General features: G+C 39.5%; 2 protein-coding genes across 3 annotated transcripts in view; one reads left to right on the top strand and one right to left on the bottom strand.

The window, feature by feature from the left end:
* The window catches only part of mllt3 (MLLT3 super elongation complex subunit), an 80,217-nt gene extending 77,614 nt beyond the window's left edge, over positions 1–2,603 (bottom strand). For both annotated transcript variants that reach the window (XM_033610220.2, XM_033610221.2), the window contains exons 1-2: positions 2,466–2,603; positions 1,468–1,648 (exon numbers count right to left, since the gene is read on the bottom strand). In XM_033610220.2, coding sequence (XP_033466111.1) covers positions 1,468–1,648; positions 2,466–2,477 — 193 coding nt within the window. In that variant the 5' untranslated portion in view covers positions 2,478–2,603. The remainder of the gene's footprint in view (positions 1–1,467; positions 1,649–2,465) is intronic.
* A 4,034-nt stretch (positions 2,604–6,637) lies between these two features.
* focad (focadhesin) overlaps positions 6,638–22,849 on the top strand; it is a 72,650-nt gene continuing 56,438 nt past the window's right edge. Inside the window, exons 1-5 of the mRNA XM_033609710.2 lie at positions 6,638–6,686; positions 12,383–12,454; positions 13,139–13,213; positions 13,947–14,101; positions 21,468–21,566. Of these exons, the coding sequence (XP_033465601.2) occupies positions 12,398–12,454; positions 13,139–13,213; positions 13,947–14,101; positions 21,468–21,566 (386 nt within the window). The 5' untranslated portion in view covers positions 6,638–6,686; positions 12,383–12,397. The remainder of the gene's footprint in view (positions 6,687–12,382; positions 12,455–13,138; positions 13,214–13,946; positions 14,102–21,467; positions 21,567–22,849) is intronic.

Raw genomic sequence — 22,849 nt, 5'->3', positions numbered from 1 at the left:
AGACACATCTAGACCTGCAATGATTTGTTGATTATTCAATTGTATTGATCAACAGAAAATTAGTCTGCAACGATTCTGATAATCAGTTGATCGTTATATGAATTCTTGCAAGCAGAAATTCCAAACCATTGCTGCTTCCAGCTTTTCAGATCACAGGGTTTGATTCTTGTCTTTGTCATATGGGGAAACACTGCTGGTAAGGTGGCAGTAGCTCAGTCCATAGGGACTTGGGTTGGGAACCAGAGTGTCGCCTGTTCAAGTCCCCGTCCGGACCAAAATATGGAGCGTGGACTGGTGGCTGGAGAGATGCCAGTTCACCTCCTGGGCACTGCCGAGGTGCCCCTGAGCAAGGCACTGAACCCCCCAACCGCTTGGAGCGCCTGTCATGGGCAGCCCACTCTGACATCTCTCCACTTAGTGCATGTATGTATAGGTCCAGTTTGTGCATGTGTGTGTTCGGACCTGTGTGTAATTGACAACAGAGTGAAAAATTGAGTTTCCCCTCAGGGATTAATAAAGTATATAAAATTAAATTAAAATAAAACATCACTTTGGGCTCTGGGAAATTCTAATTATAGTTTTTCTGACTATTTTACTAATTTCACAGTCAAAACCGTCAATTGTGAAAATACTCTTGCATAGTTTGACTTCCAATGAGCCTCCAAAATTGCTCCTTTCACTCAGTGTTTCAGCAGCTCATAGCACGTGTGCATATGCAGAGTCTGTGTATACATCCATTTGTAGCGGGAGGAATGCACAAGTTCATGATGAATAGCAATTATCAGTCTGACCTTGACTTTAAAGACTTCCTAGTTTGCAATACTTGTGTTTCAGGCTCACTGCAACCAACAAACACCACCAACAATAACACCTGCCACTGCTTCACCTTCACAGCGCCGACGTCAGCTCTTCCATACAAGCTTTGTCGGTTTTATATCCAAAAGCAGCATCGTGCTGTTTCAAACCAACACGTGCGTACGGAGTGACATTTAGAGGAAAACACTTAAATGCGCCAAACCGCCATCAACACACCATAAAATGCACTTTGCATCATTAAACATTATTTCCAACCTTCCCATTCTGTCTTCTCAGACACAGTGATGTCGTTTCATTTGCTACTATATAGTACAGACACTTTGCAACAGGACATAAAATGCACTATTTTACTGCTCACATCAAAACGACTCTCATTTCTCCAGAGTGTGCATTTCAGTAATTTATTCTAACAGTACAGAGAAACTAAAAAATAAGTAAATTCACTTTTTCTGCCACCCTTAATAGGTGTCAGAGGTCAGAGTCAGCTACAGGGACTCAATGACTCCATCAGGGACACATGGGGACTGTGGATGCTTGATGCTGATGTGTTCAAACCCTGCTCCCACTCTCACAACACAGAAATCCCATAAATAATGCCAACGCACAACAAACAATGGGGCCAGGATGAAGCAGAAACAGCAAGTGTCTTACCTCTTTTTGGTTTAGGGAAGCTTTCGTGCAGGTGAAAAACTACTTTCTCCACAAAGTGCTGAATGTTGCTGTGCTCTGGTCCTCGGACAAACACCATCCAGTCGTGGGTAAAGCCTTCCACAGTGGGTTTCTTTCTGACCTGGGCACGATGACCAAGTTCTAGTTTCACCTGAACAGCACCCTGTGAAATTAAGTTGTGGAGAGTTACTACTTAGTTTCAAGATGAGAAAACACTTTGAATGAACCAACACACGTGTATGACAAAATATAAAAATGATTTTTAGCCAAAGATTTTCATACTGTGCAGTTAAATAAACCCTTCTATGTTGTATCCTTTTATTAGGCGGCCCATTTTATTTGCTTGCTTCCTACATGGAGAGCATCAAACCAAACTCCATTCAAAAATCTGCTAATTTAATAAAACATTTCTTACCCGCAAATCTACACACCTGAGTAAATCTGACTTTGCCTATTACTTTTTATTATTAGCTAAAGCATTCAGGTAAATTCATAATATATACCACTCATGGAGCAGTTAACATTTCCAAAACTTAATTATACTAAAATTTGCTTTACAGCTTTCTTCCATGGGGGATGTTAACGTTGCATGGTGTCATAAAAAATAGCAAAAAACCCTCGAGAAAGTTGGTATTTTCGCCAATTTCCGTGCTACTTTACGCACTGCGTGTATCATTATGCCAAATTGAATAATGGACTGTTCCTTTAATTTTAAATTGCCTCAATTAACGCATTAGAAAAAGCGTCATTTGGTGGTAAGCAGACAAAAATTAAAGCTGCCAGGTTTGTGAACGGAATTTTGCATCAGTGTCCATTCAGTCACAGCGGCACGTATCGGCTCTAGCTAGCTGTGCGGCTTGAAAATCCTCGTTACGGAGTAAAAAACCACCGACTCCTCCGGTGTGACACAGCGGCAAAATGTCCAAAAATATATTCCATTAAAGCGGAGTGGCAAGCAAATCATCCAACTGGCTACTCACCGAGTTGGCCATCCTTGAGGCCCCGCGTTACTGTTATTTCATGGAGAATGAGTTTTAAATGAGAGTAGAGGTGAGTACAGTTTGCCTATGACGGCGGACATGGTCTCTCCTGGACTGAAGTCACACTCAACACTTTCAAAGCCTCGCCGGCTGTCAAAACCCCGCGATAACATGGGGAGCTTCCGCTGTGGACTTTCAAAATAAAACCCCCGCAGTGCGGCCCTTCTCAAGGTACCTCCCCAAATTGCAGAATGCTGTTAAGCAATGCATCTGCTAATTTGCATTGAGATGACATGGTGTTTGCATTTTATTTACTCCAACCATGAGTCCAAGTCACCCTCTCCTGAAAATACAAAAAAATAAAGCCTCTAAGGGACTGTACTTTATTTATCTGAGTAGGGGGTGGCTGGGATGTTCTCTTATTTATTTTGTTAATATCATGACCCTCCCTGGATCTACAAGTATTTTTCCATTTTCAGGCCTCCCTGAGTGACTGGGGATAATGCAGGACCCTCCCATCACCATAAATGACTATATTTCACAGTCTCTGGCGATGAAAAAAGATTTTAAGAGATTTTTAAAATAATTATGCCTTTAAAACCCATTTGCGGATTTTGGGATTCTGAGGATATTTACAATAAATACAAAAAAAAAAGACCATTTAAAGTTGAATGTCCCTACCCTATGCCAAAAAAGTAGAAACTTAAAAAAGTCTAGATCAGTATAATATGTTTCTTTTTATAGTTTCTTTTTGCCAACATGGAAGTTAGCGTCACCCTGGTTCCCTTGTCAAAAAGCCTATGGGATTTTCCACTGGATTTTGGATTACTGCAGAATACAAAGTCTGTGGCAAACAAACATTCATGATACTTACATACTTGTTCAAGATAATCTTCACAAATGAACACCGCTTTTATGATTTGTTAGGCTAAATGCAATCACCAGAAGTAAAAAGCTAATGTTAGGCTAAACAAACTACACTATGATCACACGACATAACATCCCTGCCAGAATGAAGCTGTAAAGCCATGTTTGGTGTGATGACGTTCTGTAGTCTCATTTAGCCATTTGTTAGCATCCACCTTTTTAAGACACATAAGCTTCAAAATTCATGAGGATTGTATGAACTGATATATTTCATTTCATAAAACAAAATGTGAAAATCTGTTAAGCTTGCTCATGCATCCAACCAAAAACCCACTGACTTCAAGACGAGAGAGCCGGGAGCGCTAAAATGCTAACTTTGAATGAAGACCTTCATGGGCCGCTAAGCGTTCAGTGTCAAAGGGCCCTGACCTGTAACAACACAAACTGTTTGTATGGACATTTGATGGTCATGCTAAGATAATAATTCTGAAATGGATTCTTAACGTCCTTTATTGCAAACAGCTCTGGATTTAAATTATTTCACTACTTGGTGCGGCTGGGGCTCGGCTGGTAGCTTGGTCATCTACTGATCAGAAGGTCAATATTTGGCTCATGCCACAAGACGCTGAAACCCAGCTTGTGTGTGTGAATGGGTTTTGCTCCATTGCTACCTTGCAGGTGGTACCTTGCAAGGTAGCCTCTGCCACAAGTGTATGAGTGTGTGTGTAAATGTTGTAATGAATTGTGAACACTTGTAAAGCACCTGGAGTGGTCGCTAAGACTAGAAACGCAAACTACATTTACCGTGCACTCCATTCACTGACAAACTCTTGAGAAATGAAGATAAAGTAGCTCCAAACATTTCACTGACATGACATGCTCGTTAGTTTTCATTCTTTTATTTTGAACGTAAAATCCTCTCATTTCCGTCACTTCCCTGCCTCAATTCAGCAAACCTGACGATGTTGAGTGGTAGGGCGCAAGCGCAGCTTGGTGTACCCGCTGGGGTTGCAGACAGAGCATGAGACGTAAAGAGCCAATGAGAGAAGAGCAGACACACGGGTCTCCAATCAGGTGGCCGCAACCGTCCTGTAATTATGTTGCCTTCAAGTCCCAGGGGAAAACCGGCGAATGATGCATGTTTTAACAGTATATATGAGATGTTCATATCCATATAAAGCAGCCAAACACCAACATTCATATATGGTTAATGTGATTAAAATGGTTCCACATCTGACTTTGGATCATTTTGATGCAATGACTTAAATTTTTATGCAATACAGTGTGGCAGTGGTGGATAATAGGCTTATATTGACATTATTCTGTAAAAAAAAAAAAAAAAAAAAAAAGTAAGTTTTACGATTGGTCATTGGTTTGTCTCTTTGTTGTCTGCATATATAGGCTAGGTATAGTAAATGAACTGATACATTTTAGAGGTCTAAGTCTTCAGCCTTAAGAGTCTTAAGTCTTGGGTATACAGCAGCATTGATTATCAAATAAATATCACAATGTTTTAAGAAAAAAATCCTTATAATATATCTAATCTGAAAATTTAATTAAATTGAAGCTTTATTTCCCATTTGTGCATGGAAATGGACAACTTTTCATTTGTTTAAATAAAATAAAGTAATTAAATCCAATGTTAAATTGTATTTTTATGCTTGAAAATGCATAATTACTGTCAATAGAAAAATCCAAATAAAAACTCAGTTGACAAATAGCAAAAGCACAATTAACATGTCTTGCTACTTTGGTTAAATTGAATATATATTATTGTTCTTATTCTGTATTACTGTATTTTTAAAGTGTAGCTTATTCAGGTCCCCTTGAAAGTGCGACCTCATTCTTAGTGGGACTAACCTTATTAGATAAAAGTCAATGTAAGAATGATTTCCCCATATCCCTCTTTGAATGCAAGCGCAGAATTCATTATATGAGGCAATTACTGACCCAGCTGATAACACTGACTCAAAGCTCTGGTGTAGGATGAGTACTGGTGAAGTGGGAAAATGGGTTAAGTGGGACAGATAAGCTTAACCATTATTATCTGTACATGTATATACTTCCATCACTGAGCTCATTATAAGCAAGCATGTGATTAAAGATAAAAGGTTCTGTGGGTATGACATCACTTCTGGTGGCATGACACGGCACGTTCAACAACCTCACAGTGAACCATGACTGAAAGTAAAGTGACATGGCGTTCTGAGGTGAACAATGTTAAAGTTATAGGAATGTTTAAAAAGCATGGACAGTTTATAATTGTTATATATTTTGCTATGGGATGTAATGGTGAATCATAATTTTACAAAAATCTCAAAAAACATTCATATTGATCTTTTGTCTTTAACGTGATTTGACACTGTCCCAGTTCGCCCATAGCATATTTTCAATCTGGGACAGTGTCTTACTGGCAAACTGTAACAGGCGTTTAAGTTATTCTAATAGATGATCTGAGTTCCCTTTTATGTGTCTCTCATACATTTAGCTAGATAACTACATATTTCAAGAAGGACTTAACACCTAACCAGTGATGGATAATTTTCATGCATTGCCTTAAAAAAAACAATATTTGCAAAGCCAGATATGGTGGTGAAAATGATGCCAAGAAGACCAAGGATTGGATCATGTGGATTATTGCGAGGCTCCATGCCATGTGGCAAGGAGAATGGCCTCATGGAAAATGGGAGGCATTCACTTGCACTGGCTGTTTTGACGTGCAGATTTACCTAACTTAGCCTGGGTGAATTCATTATAATAAAACTTCAAGAAGGTTCCTTGTTTTAAAATTGATACGAAATAAATGAAAACCCATTACAACATATTGTAGATGGGTGAGGGAGGGAGGGAGGGGTGGTGAGGATAGTGGGGAGGGGGAATGAATGTACTGTACCTGCACCCCTCCTTTAAAAAAGTAATGTATATAGTTGTTTAGATTACTATTGCATATTTGATTCATTATGTCTGCACTTAAATAAGAATAGAATATCTTTTAAGTGTCCCACTCTGAAAACATAGGTCTCCCAGTTTGCCAATAGCGTGTGGAAAAATAACATCCTTCTGTATGGTATAGTGTCCAACTTAACCAGTATTCAGCTAATACACATAGACTGTAAAAAAATAAAATAAAATAAAATAAAATAAAATAATAATAATAATAATAATACACATATGTAACTATTGAAAGCTTCCTTATTTAATTGTAACTTTTGCCTGACTCACTAAGGTTGTTACTGCACCATGACTTGTAGTAAATGTTATAGAAATGTTTATGCTGCGTAGTGTTTCTATCAATTTTGGCCCTCGAGACACGCCGTAGTTACATGTGTGTTTGCAGGAGGCTGGATGAATGAGGTAAAGTTTGGGCAGAGACAAGTCTAACTTTTATTTACTTTTAACAGAGAGACTCATATGTAACTTATCCTACTGTAGGAGGGAACACAGTCCGTTATTATCACACATGCACGGCCAGTTGAATAGCTTTAGCTTTTGTGTTGATAACTCTATTGTTATTAGCTGTTATTAGCCGGTTAAGCTAGCTATAACTTATTATGCTAGGTTGTGGGTTGTATTTAACTTAATTCTAATTACTAAGTAGCGTCCAGTGTCTAACAACGGTATGTTCTTGAGTTCTTAGGCGACTGGTCATGTATGTATGTATGACACGTAACGTTAGCCAGCATCAGGACCACGACTAGCTTGAGAGAACGCGCGACACCAAAGCCCACTGAAAAATATGCCAACTTAATTTTCACTTACTTGTTAGTAAAATATTGTCGTGCGCAAAACGTAACTGACAGCATTTTCTGACAGAGCAGAAAACGACCTTTAATTCGGCACAAGTTTAAGCGACCAAACGGTTTGGTTGAAAAAACAAACAGAAGAAAAACACCCACAGAAATACAACACCGTGGACGACAGCAGCATCATTTAGTTGACGTAAAACCGGCTGGATGCATTTGTAAACTATCTATTACACTGAATATTGTTTAAGATGGTGTGTAACCAAGGTAACATACAGTAGTCATGATAGTGAATGGAGTGATGTTGAAGTTTTTCAAAACAGCAGTAATCATTTACCTCAGTTTGCTTAAGTTAAACAGCTGTACGACTTCTGTGGTCACCTGATATGGTCAAAATATTACCTCAGGTTTTCTGTTGGGTTAGTAGTGCTCATCCACAGCAGTGACTTCCATGTTGGAGGTCACTGCTCATAGCAATTTTAAAACCTTTTTACCAGACTAATCAGTGTGCCAGAGAAATGTGTTTGTTTGATTGTTTCATGGTTGCTGAAGTGCCCAGCCAGAGCTTACACATCACCAGAAACAGCTTTTTACAGAAAGCATCACATTGCAAACTAGGGATGCACAATATTGGATTTTTTGCTGATATCCGATTTGCCGATGTATAACAACTCATTTGGCCGATAACTGATAACGATATTGATATAGCCACCTTTTCTTCCCACCTAATTTTAGTGATCATCATGTCTCCTCTGTAGTGGAATTAACATCATACTCACAAGAAAAGCAACATACATCTTTGGATAAAACCACCTTTGGGAAAGATGTGTTTGACATGTGCTTTGAATTTTGTGTTTGGCTCATATCCCATCTGCTGATATGGAGGAGGCCACTGGGTTGGCATTTGATCTAGATATTTTGGCTTAAATTCTGGGGAATGTTGTCCATCTTAACAGTTAATGGTGTCAGGTCATCTGCTCGCAAAAAAAACATTTCTCCACAGCACTACTACTGCTACTACTACTGGTCAAAAACTCCACAGAGTGGTGGATTTAATTTGTCAGGTTTGTGGTGTTTATATTATTTAAAAAAAGGGTAAGCGTATAATTAAAAAAAAAAGTAGTGACCAGGTGCCAGACCATAAGCAGCACACATCCAAGAGGAAGCTACAAAAATTGCAACACTGAAAAAAAGAAATGGAAATATAGTAAACAAGAGTGAATTCTGGGGTTAGCTCTCACTTTCACTTTACTTGCGACATTGTTTACAAATAGTAACCTCCAGTTTTTTTTTTCAACATATTAATTTCGCAACTATGCAAGCTGCAGTCACAAAACTCGTAGTTGAGATCAAAATGAAGGATGAGTTCAAAGATGGGTGTGGTCCAAGCAAGGGGGCCAGAAGTAGGGTGATAGGAAATAGTTAAGTGGCCCATGGCTCCTCACATTACACACCTGGATCACGAAACTTTGCAGGTGTGTAGGTGAGATCATAATGAAAGACAAATTTATAGATGGGTGTGGTCCAGAAAAGAGTGCAAGAAGTAGGGTGGTGGGAAGTAGTTAAGGGGCCATTGCCTCCCCACTTTATGCCCCTGGCTCATGAAACTTTGCAGGTGTGTAGTTGAGATCATAATAACGGCGGGTTCAAAGTTGGGTGTGGCCAGTGCAAAGGCACCACCCCACCCCTAGCCAGCATTCGCTTTCAGCTGCAGATCGCTGTATTACGGCTTGAGTGATCCCATTGCAAGATGGTCTCTGGTTTTCTGTGCTTTTATTTTGAACTTTCTTCGTTGAAGGGACTGCAACCTTTCATCCCTTCATCTTTTATGCTGGACATTTATGTGTCTAGTTCTCTCTTAATAATTGACAGAGATTCAGGCATAAGGATATTGGTTGCTGTATATTTATGTATTACTTTCAGCAAGTTGGTCAGTGTTGGCAAGTTGTTATTTCACACATTACAAAATATCAGAAATAGTGAAAAATGCCCATCACAAAGCTCACAGTAGCATCCTTAAATTGATAATGTTTTGCATTTTTGCTCAATTAATGACTACCACCATTATTAATAGATTATTATAACTGCTGTTTGTCGGATTTATTTTGATCGATTGACTTACTGTTCAATGGCTTAACAATAATACAACATTACTGGCCAACCCTATGTATCGAATGAAAAGAAAATTAAAATTAGCACTAAACTAGGGATGCACGATAATATTGGCATATCATTGGTATCAGCTGATATTAGCTTTACAATGAACAATCAGAATCGGTCAACGTGCTTTTTCTTATTTTGACCATGGAATGAATATTACATACATTGAAAAGCATTCTATTTCATGTCTCCATCTGCTGGTGGGCCATCACGATAAGAGTATACATAATATGATGTTAATTCCACTAAGAAGAGACGATGAGCACTAAAAGTAGGTGGGGAAAAAGTGGATAAATCAATATCGGTATTAGTTATTGGTCATCGGTCAAATGAGTTGCTTTAGATCGGATATCTGCAAAAAAATCCAATAACATACTTCCCCACACTAAACTAAACTTACTGTTTTATCACATGTGAAAGAATACAGTCAACTGTCTTTTTACTGTACTGTATGGAACCAGGCCCTCCATCGTGGCAGTGAAAGGGTGTGTGTTGTGCCACCTGAAAGGACATCAAAAATCCCACGTGCCTGTTGGGCCCATGCAGTTTGCAGCAGCGAGTGTCACACAGTAAAGCCTCAGTGGTGTCATTTCTAAAGCACTGTTGGCTCAACGCTGTTCATGCATTGTCCTCCCTTGTATTGCTAATGCAGACCTAGCAGTACAGGCCAGCCTATATTGTTTTGCTGTAAGGTACATATGCTGTAGAAACCACTGGAACAGTTTGCTGTACAAACTTTTTTGAGGTTTAGCTGATTGTTGACAGTTTTTAAAATTAGAGAAGCAGTCAGCAACTTCTAAATTATAGCTGTCTCCTAAACCATGACAAGTGATGACTGACTCTTTGTTTTTAGTTTGACTAAAGTAAACGTCTACCACCCACAGCCTTGTCACACTCTTCAGACTCATTATAAAGACTATGAAGCTTAAGTATGATCGCAATACAAGTAGTGACATGTACATATTTCATGATTAGCAGCTATGCTGTGTACAAACATCAGTAAATAAGCACTTGATAAAGTCAGTTTGGAGTATATTTGTATAGAAGCAGGAGCTGCTGACCTACCTGTTTACGTGGCCCTGAAGCTGAATGTCAGTGGGAGCCGGTGTGGAGCGTGCAGGAGCAGGGTGGTGGACAGTACAGCAGAGCAGGCTGGCTTATCACTTAGATAACAGCAGGAGGGGGGGGGTCGGGTTGGGTGTCTGTGTTTGGGGAGGGGGTTGTAGGGGCTAGGCTACATGAGGCTCGTATTCCCTGTGTTGAATGTTGAAATGTTAAACCAATATATCAGTTTACAGATATTGATTAAGAAAAAAAGTTAGAGGAAAATGGACTAAAACATAATCACTTAAGGAAAAAACCCTGTTTCTATGCTGTTTTCGTACCTGAAAACTTTATTTTTTACCCTGTTTATTACTTTTTTCCGATACTGGCCTGTCACTGATCAGTATATTTTGTTTCTATGCTTTAACTCAAATCATCAAATGTATTTTTGCTACTGCCAAAAGTGGTGCAGGACTTTAATTTCGATAGAATTAAAGATATTTTACCATAAATTGATGTAATAAAGGCATAAATCGATGCATAAACCCCCAGTGTTAAAAGAAACCTATGCCCTTGTACAGTTATGTGGATTGTAGGGCTATAACCAGGCGTCAAGGAAGTGCCCCAAGCTTTCGTAGTAGCCAAACAGTGGAATTAGGCTACAACTGCTGGGTCTGTCTTGTGATTCCCTGTGGCCCAAAAAGACTTTTTTCCATAAATTTACATTGCAAAAGAGTCATCTGTTAATCAGTGGATCAGTTTTTTGAGTGTCACAACCCCCACGATGAGAGGAAGTTGTGACAAGTGTGACGGGGGGTTATGACTCGTTTCAAGATCAGGATCCAATCCATTTGGTCCGATTAAGTCAGGGGTTGCTAACTGTCCATTATTGTTTTTCTTGCCTGTGTGTCCCCGTGTATTCAATCAAATCCAGTCCAGCTTTATTTCTTAAGCACCTTAAAAACAACCACAGCTGAAACAAAGTGCTGTTCATCAAGAATAAATAAAATATCAGTATCAGCCTGTTCCCCCTGTCTTTTACGGGTCCATGAACGCAGCGCAGGCGGAACCGACTGGTGTGTGTCACTTCCCATGCAAAAGTTGTGATCTATAAAAACAGACTTGATAGCCATTTTTGGCTATTTTGTGTTTGTACATTTTTAGTATGGATCCTACACATTGTTTTATAAATTAGACCCCCGGTGTTCTGCTGCTCCGTCTGTGCCTAGAGTATGCTCTGCGCAGCGAGCGAGCATGCGGAGTAATTAGTAACCATATGGTAGCCTATATATATTCCAACAGCACTCCTAATGAATTGTCCAACTCCAAAAATAGAAAATCAAAGTGTGGCAGAAGATGTTTTAATCGTGGCAGGCTGCCACAGATATATAAATGTTTGGGAAACACAGCAGAACAAAAATTCGGAAATATCTGATGAAGTGAGATCTGACCATACAGCATATATAGTGCAAATGTTTTACTTTTGGTACTCAGCAGCAGACATATTTCATTCAGTAACACAAGCTGTATGCATTTCTATCCCCAGCTACATTCAAACCCCATAACATGTATCAAATCTTCCTGTATGAAGCGTGACCTGCTCTGTGCTGGTGAGCAGCGGTGGTCTGAAGGCCTCAGACAGCTGGTGGTCAGCAGCACCTGTACGGCATATTGTCAGGCCCTAATGAGACAACCTGAGAAGGGCCACTCGTCTGCTTAGCAACCAGTGAGTTAGTGAGTGGGGTGGTATACCGATGGCTTGTTAATAATTTAATGCAAAATTATGCCATGGCTGCAGGCCAATAATTTGATAATACATGGCAGGGATCAGCTTTCAAAGGCTCGCTCCCTGAATACCTCCAAGCAGTGCTTCTCCCTGGAATGTCTGCTCCATTAATGCTATGAAGCAACAGGTGGCTGTGTCACTTTGCTTTTGTTTCAAAGGTGGACCTTACCACCTCTGATATGTGATATTCTCCAGGTCAATAAAAGGGAAGCACCGAGCCCTTTTGACACTCTTGGAAGTGCAAGAGCATACATTTTTATAATGTTTACTGTTAATTTTTGTTAACTTATCGTCATAGAGTTTCCTTCTGCTCTCAGGCATGACCAGCAGATATGACAGAGAGTCTGAAGATTCGTTTTGATTTCCCCAGCCCTGTCATACAAGCACAGGTAAGCTACAGACTGGACGTTTATGTGGAAGTGACAAGTGTCTCCTTCCACTGGTAGGGTTAAAATCTAATACCTGCTTCAATTCTCAAGTTGGTTCTGAGATTAACATTTGTTAACAAATAAGTAATTTGTCTTGGAAATCTAGATTTTCTTTAAAAAATTTCAAGTGTCTTTGAGTCTTAAATTTTTGGTTAAAACAAAAATCTTCAATGATGCCTTCAAAGCATTAGAAGAAGGACTTAAAGGGACAGTTCATCCCCAAATCAAACATACATATTTTTCCTCTTACCTGTAGTGCTGTTTATCGAGCTAGATTGTTTTGACGTGAGTTTCCGAGTGTTGGAGATATCAGCCGTAGAGGTGTCTCCCTTCTCTCCAATATAATGGATCTAGATGGCACTCAGCTTGTGGTGCTCTAAGAAAAAAAAGAACACTTGAAAAACTCAGCACCAGTGTCTCTTTTCAGAGGTCATAACCTGGCTACTCAAGATAATCCATGTAGGAACTATTTTCTTTTGACCAAACTACACCCACCTACTGTATCACCACACAGAAGGAACCGGGTTATGATTTTTGGAGAGACATTACTAAAAAGACAGATTTTGGAAAAACCAATAGAAAGATCTCTCTAAAAAACAGTACCTTACTTGTATTCAATGTGTTGGCCTGCTTTTGGTTTTCCAGGCGCTGAGAAATCTTGTTGCTGCTGTGCTGAAGGAGAAAGGGCCAAATGGACAAATCACACAGTCCTCCACCCAGGTAAGTTACTTATCCAATATTTGTTTTCTGTGGCTTAAAGGCCTCATGAAATTGCTTCTTCACTCCTAAATATAAAATATTTCCTGTAAACCAGCTGGATATCAGTCATTTAAAGAAAGGTGGCTTTAATTGATTGAGAGGTGGGATGTGTCAAACGTTTGAGCGTTTCCCTGGTTGGAGTTGATGCCTACTTGTAGCATTCTCACAAACTGTTTTTTAGGATCTTAAAGGGTAAGTTTGGTATTTTCCAGCCTGTACCCTATTTTCCCATGGCTTTGTGTCTAAGTGACTTATGAAAACAACAATTTTTGGAACTGGAACGTTGCAGCAGGAGAAACGGGCTGCAATGTAACCACTCTGGGCTCGTTTGCTCTGTCACTTTACACCCACTAAAAGTGCTTGTTTTTGCCACTGACATCAGTGTCTGACATCATTATGGAAGGGATCCCTATTGAGATAGACCTTTTTGTTAAAGAGTAAGATCCTTTTTATACAACCAGAGACTGCCCCAAAAGGATCTTACTCTTTAACAAAAAGGTCTGTCTTTGTAGGGGTCCTTCCCATAATGCTGTCAGAATAATAATCTGAGCCTGTCAGTGGCAAAAACAAGCACTTTTTGTGGATACTGTTATACCGGTACTGGTATACTTTTGGACCGTAAAGCCCTTTTTAACGATACCTTTCAGATAAATCGGAATCAGCATCTTGAGTTGTGTGTGTTGTTGTGTGTCAGGGTTCAGCATTAGAGGCTCTGTGGGAGCAGTGTTGCAGTGACTGTGCACTGGTGCGTTCAGTCTGCTGCGATGCCGTGGTGCTGCTGGTGGATCAAGGCCACGCAGACCTGCAATATGTCCTCAACAGTGTCCTCAACCTCCTGCCCTCTGCCAGGTACACAACACACACTCACACCAGGTGGGAGCATCATGCCTACAAGCAAACACAATGCGATGAGTTCATCAATAGAACCTTATGCGTTCTCAAGGAAAACTACAAATGTTAACGTAGAACTTCATCTAATTAGTTTAGTGGGTGTTTTGCTTTTACCTGTGTTGTCAGTTTGTGTAATTCTTGTACATTCCTGCAAAAGTAAATTTTGGGCCAACTTAAAGGTTGTATGAGGTACTTATCCATAGTCAGGGTGTTACATACTGTAGATAGCAGCAGCACGCCCCCAGTTTGGAAAACAGGCTGGGGTACCACTGAAGAAGCAAAGCAATGTACTGCTGTGGATGGTCAGCACAGCAATTAACATATTTGAGCCACCTAAAACAATCAATATCAGTTTAAGTGTATTCTTTATTGAGAGTATTTCATTGCTTTACCTTAATGTCAGACAGCAATTTCTAACAGGGAACTGAAGCTGTTATATTGCTGTCTTCAAAGCCAGAATCCATTGAGAAAAATAGTGATTTAACATTGTTGAACACGGAAGCTGCTGGTCTACCACTGCCTCCATCAGTTATTTTGTTTATGTTACAGTGTGACTTTAGCATGTAAAAGTGAAGGTAAGTGAAGATATATAATGAGAACCAAATATATTTGTTCTGCTAACAAGGATTTTGGATCAAAACATACATACAGTATATAGACCATAGGGGGCTACTGATCACACCACAGTATGTGTCTAGTACTTATTCAGACAAAGTCAGATCAAATGTTTGAAACATACACTAACCACTTTGACTAGTTCTCAATAGAAATATCCTTCTGGGTTCTCAAACTACAAGTAATTCTCTCCATGACATAAATATTACATACCAAGTCAATCCATTCATCAGTACTGGGTATCTTACTATATAATGACGAAAACTCTGTCTGTCTGTGTGTGTCTGTTCCACGTTTTTCTCCTCACTGACTTGGTCAATCCATGTGAAATTTGGCACAGTGGTAGAGGGTCATGGGAGGATGCAAATGAATCAATATTACATCAATTGGCTAAAGGGGGGCTTATTTTTCACGGAAACACGGAGGCAAAACAGAACGCAGCCAGCTTCCGGTTGTTTTGTGCGACACTTCCGGTCCAGCACTCTTGACCACTGTGTAAATGGGAATCGCCTTGTTGTTTACCTTGTTGAGTTTAGCTCTACATATATATATATATATATATATAGATATATATATATATATATATATACATACATATATATATATATATTACATTTTTCACGTCACTATATCACCGTTTAGACTAATCTGATGTTTGTAAAGTCTATAAACACAATGATTGAACAAACATTACTATTTCTGTGTGCACGTTTTGAAATTAATAACATGGTTATCGTAGATTAGCTGGGCTAGCCATTAGCTGTTAGCCGTTAGCCATTAGCGGTGTCTGTAATAACTCAGTAACTCAATAAACGGTCCGTGAAAAAAATATTTTTTCCAGCGGATGTCTTAGTTACAACATGATTGAGCTAACTGGAGTAGTTTCATGTCATACCCGACAACGGGAGGTTTTTAACAGATGACTTCCTGATGTTAGCTTTGCTGCTAGTGTTAGCTGTCCCTGTCAGCTGCAGTCACTGATGCTTTCTAGACATCGTGATTTCCCAAAACTGAATAAATACCACACATAGCAACATAAAACTGCTTTGCTAGCTCAATCATGTTGTAACGGCTGGATGGTTGATGCATACATGCTGATTCAGGTGCTATCAGAGCCGATCCGCGCATCACTATGGCTTAATAATCAACTAAGTCAATAAAAACAACCCGTCTTGTGTTAGGAGTGTATGTCGCTGACAGAAAGAAAGAAAGAAAGAAAAGGAAAAAAAGAGACAGAAAAGCAGCGTACACCTCACATATTTATTTCACAGTTGCGCACATGTTTGGCTGGCATGCAGAAGCACCGTCTGTGTGTCTGTGTGTCGAGGGTGCGAGCCGCAGCTTCAGCTGCTCAGGTAGAGAGGCTGTGTAGCCCGGTGTGTTTTTTCGCTGATTCAGTTCTGCAGGTTCTCTGCTGGTACACTGGAGACGGGGATCAAGCAGTTTGTCTCACTCGGGATAGATTGTGCTTTTTTGGTTCATAGTTTTTGATTGACGTGCGATTTTTTCGCATTTAGAGGGAACGCGTTTAGAACGGAAACGTGGGCACAGTTATCTATATAAAATACACAGACTAACTAACTAACTAACTGATTGACTAACATAAACAATTGAAAATTGAAAAAAAATTTGCTTGCATTGTTAGCTCCAGTAAGGGAAAGCATGAGGGAAGGCGGCTGACCGGAATTCACGCACAAAAACACGAAGTTGATCACTATTTACTTCCGTGTTTGAAAATAAGGTGGATAGGAACCAATTGAAATTGCAAACTTTGAATGGGCATATCTCATGTCCTGTATATCGTAGAGACATGAAATTTTGCACAGAGATGCCTCTCCTCATGAGGAACAAATTTGCCTCAAGAACCCATCACTTCTGGTGATATAGATTTTCTGCCATTTTGAATTTTTTGAAAAAAATGAAGTTTGACCAATCTGCGTGAAACTCAGTGAACATAATCTAGGGACCAATTTTCCAGTTTCCTCTTGGCAAAAGTTGGAAAACTTACTAAAACTGAGCTTCTATAAGGCAATGAATATTGCGGAGGGCGTGGCTCATCACATAAAGGTGTATAACATCTCAAGGGTTTCACCGATCACCACACAACTTTGTAGGCATATGACCACACATAATCTGAGGGGACCCCTCCATTATTGACCTGATCAAACAAAATGGGGGCGCAAGAGAGCTATTTTGTTATCTAGGCCTAACCGCCATATTGATTTTTACTAAACTTGATAGATATGTAGAACTGGACGCCTCAAGGTGACTGGAGAAATTTAACTCTAATTGGCAACTGGGTTATGCATGCTGACAGGGCAGTAGTCACCATATACATTGAGGGGGACACGTGCCCCCCCACCACCAATGCCCAAAATGCCCCCCAATATATAACTGAAACTGAAAAACAACAACAAACTTTGTTTACTGCAAACAAAGTGGCAAATATTATCTTGGAGGACATCATTGCACTTGGTTGACTATTTTTCTATTATCTTAGATGTAAATATTGCATGTTTCTTTCAGATAAAACACATTTTTGACTTGTGAATGAGTCAATGGAATTTCTTGCTATAATGAAAAAATACTGGCAATTATGTCCGCCTGGCACAAACCACATGTTTTGGACAGCTGTGAAGTGACAGAATGTCCCACCATCATGGTTCTTATATTGCCAGATTCCAGAGAGTCTCCCCTCTTCATATATGGCAGAATATGTCATTTTCCAACTTGCTATGGTGAGATACATGTAAAAATGTAAGAAGAAGAAGGATTTTTTTTTTTCATTGATATAAAAATGAATATAAAATGCAGGCACATAGAAGGACATGGCATGATGGCAAATCTGGTTAGCCCAGATTATCCTGAAAAAAAACAAGATATAGCATGTGTATGTAGCCTTTAGAATGACTGTGATATGAGCTCAAAAGTAAAGGCAGTAAAAATACCCCAAAAAGGCCTAGGGCCCATAGGGTTAAAAATGTCTAAAATGCAACCGATCACTGTGGTTCCCCCTGTGGCCGAATGTTTTTTGTTTGTTTGTTTTTTTTTTTATAATTTTTGGTATGACTAAGTCGTGGTATGGTATGCTGTACATAATCACGGAAACTGTCAGTATGTCATTTTGTCAGTCAGTCATTTTGTCTGTCCCACGTTTTTCTACTCACTGACGTGGTCAATCTATGTGAAACTGCACATAGGCATTGAGGGTTGGCATAGGTAGAAGGTGACAAAGCTACCAATGGGTATGGACTAGTTAGTTTAATCAGTCATTGCTTGGTTAGGGATTTCTTACATGCCATCAATAATATTCTTAGCAGATATTTACCCTTTTTTCTCCATTCAGGTACATCAGTTCAAAATTAAATGTGACTTTGGTTAAAAAAGCGTTACAAGGATGCTATAAATTTTAGTCCAAAAAGGAGTCACCAAGGGACACCCCCAAAAGATATGAAAGTGATTTGCTTCTTTGTTCCCACATGGTCGTCAACAGTCTGATTTGAGAAAGATTTTTTCTGGGCAGGAGTACAGAAGTAAAGCATGACATTTTTCCAACTCACTTCTCCCCAGGATGGAGAGCTTACTGTTTTCCATTGTTGTCTAATTATCGCTTCCCATTTCCTTCGTGCATCAGATTACTCTCTCCTCTTGTTTTAACTCTAGATGTGTTTTCCTTATTTAGTTGATGAAGGCCCAGGTACAGTTTGAAATAACTTTTAATAAGGTTCTTTCTCATAAACTCTAATAAATGTTTGGCGTAGCTCATTTTCTGTGGTTAAGTTTTCTTTATTTTTTGTCCAATATAATCACTAATCTTTAAGTATCTGAAAAAGTCTCTGTTTTTCAAACTAAATTTGTCCTGAAGCTCCTGAGAGCTCCTTGTGATACCTTGCTTTATGAGAGTGCAGAATGCTGTGAGCCCACTGGAAAGCCAATCTTTAAATCTTTTGTCATGCGTATTAGGTATGAATTCTGGGTCATGTGCAAACCAATATGAAATATCTGTTGCCTTCCTCAAGTTAAAATGTTTAAGTGTTTCATTCCACATTTGGAGTGTCTGTTTGAGATTCTGTTGAGGCACTCTTGTCACTCTTAGTCACTTCTCCAAACTGTGGGTTTACTGACAGACATTAACTGTGGGTAATATACAGACTATGGATAAGTACCTCATACCACCCCACTTCAAAAAATCTGAACCATCCCTTTGAGGATAATTCTATTTTATTAAGACTTGGGTCTTATTTTTGCAGCCATTCCTATAAATTATAATAGGGTTGTACTCACAAGGTTAAATGCTGAATTCTGGGGCATCACTAAAGATAAGTGGTCTTTCCATGTTTTCCTTGTCTTTTTTTCTCAATAAATTAAGAAGCAGCTAATTTGTAATAAGTCAGCATTATCCTTTGATCTGTGAAATATTTAACAGTTGAGGTGCATCTTTTTGGCAGGTTAAGCCTTTAAACAACAAGCTTGACAGAAACAAATAAAAATGTCACTTTTGAAAAATGAGACAAAATATGTTCATCCGATTTTTTTGTCCATGATAAAGATGAGTTTATGGGACCAACCAGAAACAAAAACTTAAATTTGCGTACAATATATTTGACTAAACAAGAGTTCACTGAAATGGAATTTTGAAGTAAAACAGACTACACGATTACAATAAGAAGGAGGAAGTTGACTAAATATGAGTCAGTTGGATTTTTTTCGATCATAGGACGAAGGCCAACAAAAGACAATAAAAGACAAAATGTACAGGGGCAAACCAGCACACAGCACATGGTGTCTTTGTTCTGTACGTGGAGCATGTTCTTTAGGTAACACAGCACCTCTGTGCAGAAGCATAATTCAGCTTTTAGTAACAGGACACTGGCACATTGTCCTTGCCCCCTCTGCTGACTTGGATCCATTAATTCTTCTCATGTCCCAACCATCAGAGCAGGAGGATCCAGTCTAACTGCAAAGTGACCTTTTCTATAATACGACTCATCTAATATGGAAAATGTTGAGTCAGCATTGTAAATGACCTTTTTGTCAGTGGTTGGTGGGACAAAAATATTTGCCTTTTCCCATGCCAGAATAATGAATGCATATCTGATCTATCAATATTTTTATATAAACAACAGATCTAATGACTGTGTAAAGTGAAAGGAGTCACTTATGGTTGAATCCTCCAAGAATCATCCCAATCTCTGCAGGCTCGCTCGCCTCCTCAGAGCTTTTAACCTCTTTTAGCCAGGGTCCCGCAGATCCTTAAAAATCTTAAAAGTTAGTGAATTGATTAATCTATAAAAAATTAGGGCCCAAGCCTCAAGCCTAGGGTGAGGACCCTATTGACATGCAAGGAATTCTTCTTCTTACCTGAAATAAATTGCTTATTTCAGGAGCTCAACTTGTTCAAAAACTCATGATTCTTTCCACACATATCAGAACCGGTATAAAATTTGATATTTTATGAGTGTGATACATGTGTGGGATAAAATGGCTCAGTAGCGCCCCCTACAAATTTTCTACAAAGCACCCCCCGAAACTGGTTTCACCTACATGTATGAAACTTGGTAGACATGTGTAACCCCCCAAGACATACAAAAAAGTCTTTTGGAGCCATACCCTAAACTCAACAGAAATTTTTGGCCATTTCCCAGGGTTTTACTTTAACAAACTCCTCCTACAAATTTGATCTGATTGACTTCAAATTTTGTCTGTACCATCTATAGACCTTTGACAACAAGTTTTTCAAAGCTTGAGATTTCGTCGAACCACGTGACTGTGGTTATGCACCAGATTTTCATGTTTGCGCCATGAAACAGGAAGTGGTTAGTAATTCCAACATACATGGTCCAGTCCCCTCATTCCTGTGAATGCGATATCTGAAGAACACCTTAAATTTGACACAAAAGTCCACTTGAACTTAAAAATAAACTGATTAGAATTTGATAGTCAAAGGTCAAAGGTTACAGTCATTATGACCTCTCAAAAACATGTTTTGCTATAACTTAAGTCTTCATATGTTAATTATGACCAAATTCCACACAAATGTTTAATAGGATTAAATGATGAAGTGATGGCATTTTATATTTACAGGATAAAGGTCAACTTAACTGTGACATCATAATTTCACAATGAAATACAAAGATTTAGCATCAAAATTAATTATAGAACTCAAAAACAATAGTTTGACAGAAAAAAAATCAACTCAAGGTAAGCATACTACTGAAGCTCTGGGAGATTTTATGCACATTCCATGGTCTTCCTTATTAGACCTTCCTCAGTACCATAAGTTGCGCTAATAAGATGGACAACTGAATTTTTAATCAAGGGCTGATTAGGTTATCTTTTCCATAGTTTTGAAAGGCTCTCCTGGCTGTCAGTGACAGCAAGTCATTCTCCTCATGCTGTTAAAAAGCTTAAAGGAACAGTTTAATATTTTGGGCTTTCTTTCTGAGAGTGAGATGTGTCCACGTTAGATTGAGCCAGGCTAGCAGTTTACCTCTATCTTCTTCCTTATGCCGAGTTAGGTCAGTGACTTCATGACTGCAGCTCTGGACTAAACACACAAATCAGATGACCCTGATCTTTTCATCTCAATCTCAGAAAGAAAGTGTATTTAAAAAAAAAATCATCAACAGTAAAGGTTTCCTCTTTCATGTGTTTCGAGTATTTCTTGACTTTCTCTTGGTGTCCTGTTTCTGACTTGAACTGTGAACAGGAACGTCCAGGGGCTGATAAAGGTCATTGGACGGCTGCTACAGATGCAGGCAGACCAGAGAGACAGAGAGACACACTTCACCTGTCCCTACTCCATCAGGTCAGTCTTTGTCACATACACAGTAACTTAAAAAGTGAGTGTATCATTGTTTGTGGCTGCTGTGCTGTACAGTTGATTATATTAGACCTGTAGTTGTGATGACTTTATCAGGGTTACTTTCTCCAACTTGAGACAGGAGATGGGTGGGAGGATGCTCCTGATAGGTGGACTCCACCTCCTGCTGGGCACAACTTACATCAGTCCAGTTTAAAGTAGAGCATAGGATTTGTAGGACCAAGGGGAAGTTCTACGGTGACCCGATCCCAATAAACCAAATGTGGGACAAAGAGTATGTTAGTGTGGGACAGTGTGGGACATGTTACCAATGCTGAGATACAAAAAAATGACCTGAAACTGTCATGTTCAACTGACTTCACTTGGTTTTAAGTAGTTTTTCAGCCTTGGGTACTCTCCATTATATTTCACCTTAATCTGCCTTGCATGTGACTTTGCGTTGACTTGCAGTTTTCCCCGTTGGGTGAAGCGTAGCAAATACAGTGACAGGTTCACATGCATTTGACCCGCAAATGCGCAGTTTGATTGACATCAAACAGCCCCATGATGACAGCCTTCCCTGCTTCTTCACAGCCACTGGATAAAAGCCAGATTTTAGAAAACCATCTGTCCTGCGGTGGTTTGACTTTTGAAAACTAGAGCCAAGCAAAATGTGGGACATCATCTCAATAAGTGGAACATGGGACAAGGGATGAAATTGCTGCGCAGTCCCACATAAAGCACAACATCTGGTCCCCCTGGTGCTTTCACACCTGTAGTTGGGACTCAGGATGAAATTGAATTCTAGAGACTGACAGCAAGTCTTGCAGCACAATACTGCTTCCTATGTCTACCAGCCGTGACAGCGTGCTGACGGCTGGTATTGTTTTCATCTTGTGAGCCTGTGTGTATAACATCGTGGTGTGATGTGGTCCAGGTGACACCAGTTGTATGGCGGGAACTACCACAGAAGATATTTTAAGTATTTTGCCAGGTGTTTATGTGTCTGTCTGTGGACAGATTTTGCCACAATGATAGCATCACAGCCATGAAATATGCTGTTACAAAACTTTACAGGTGTAAAAGGCAGGTTTTAAAGGCTGAGATTGAAAATGGGTGTGGTCCGAGCAAGAAGACCAGAAGTAGGGGGGTAGGAAGTAGGGATGGGGCTGTCCCGACTTTACGCCCCTGGCCCACATTCGTTTTTAAGTGATGAGCCGCAGAGTGATCCCATCGCAAGGTAGTCTCTAGTCATATCTGTGTTCTTTGGTCAAACTAAGAGAAAAATG

This window comes from Epinephelus lanceolatus, chromosome 22 (genome assembly GCF_041903045.1).
Source record: "Epinephelus lanceolatus isolate andai-2023 chromosome 22, ASM4190304v1, whole genome shotgun sequence".
Taxonomy (NCBI): Eukaryota; Metazoa; Chordata; class Actinopteri; order Perciformes; family Serranidae; genus Epinephelus; species Epinephelus lanceolatus.
This window is presented reverse-complemented; position numbering and strand designations above follow the sequence as displayed.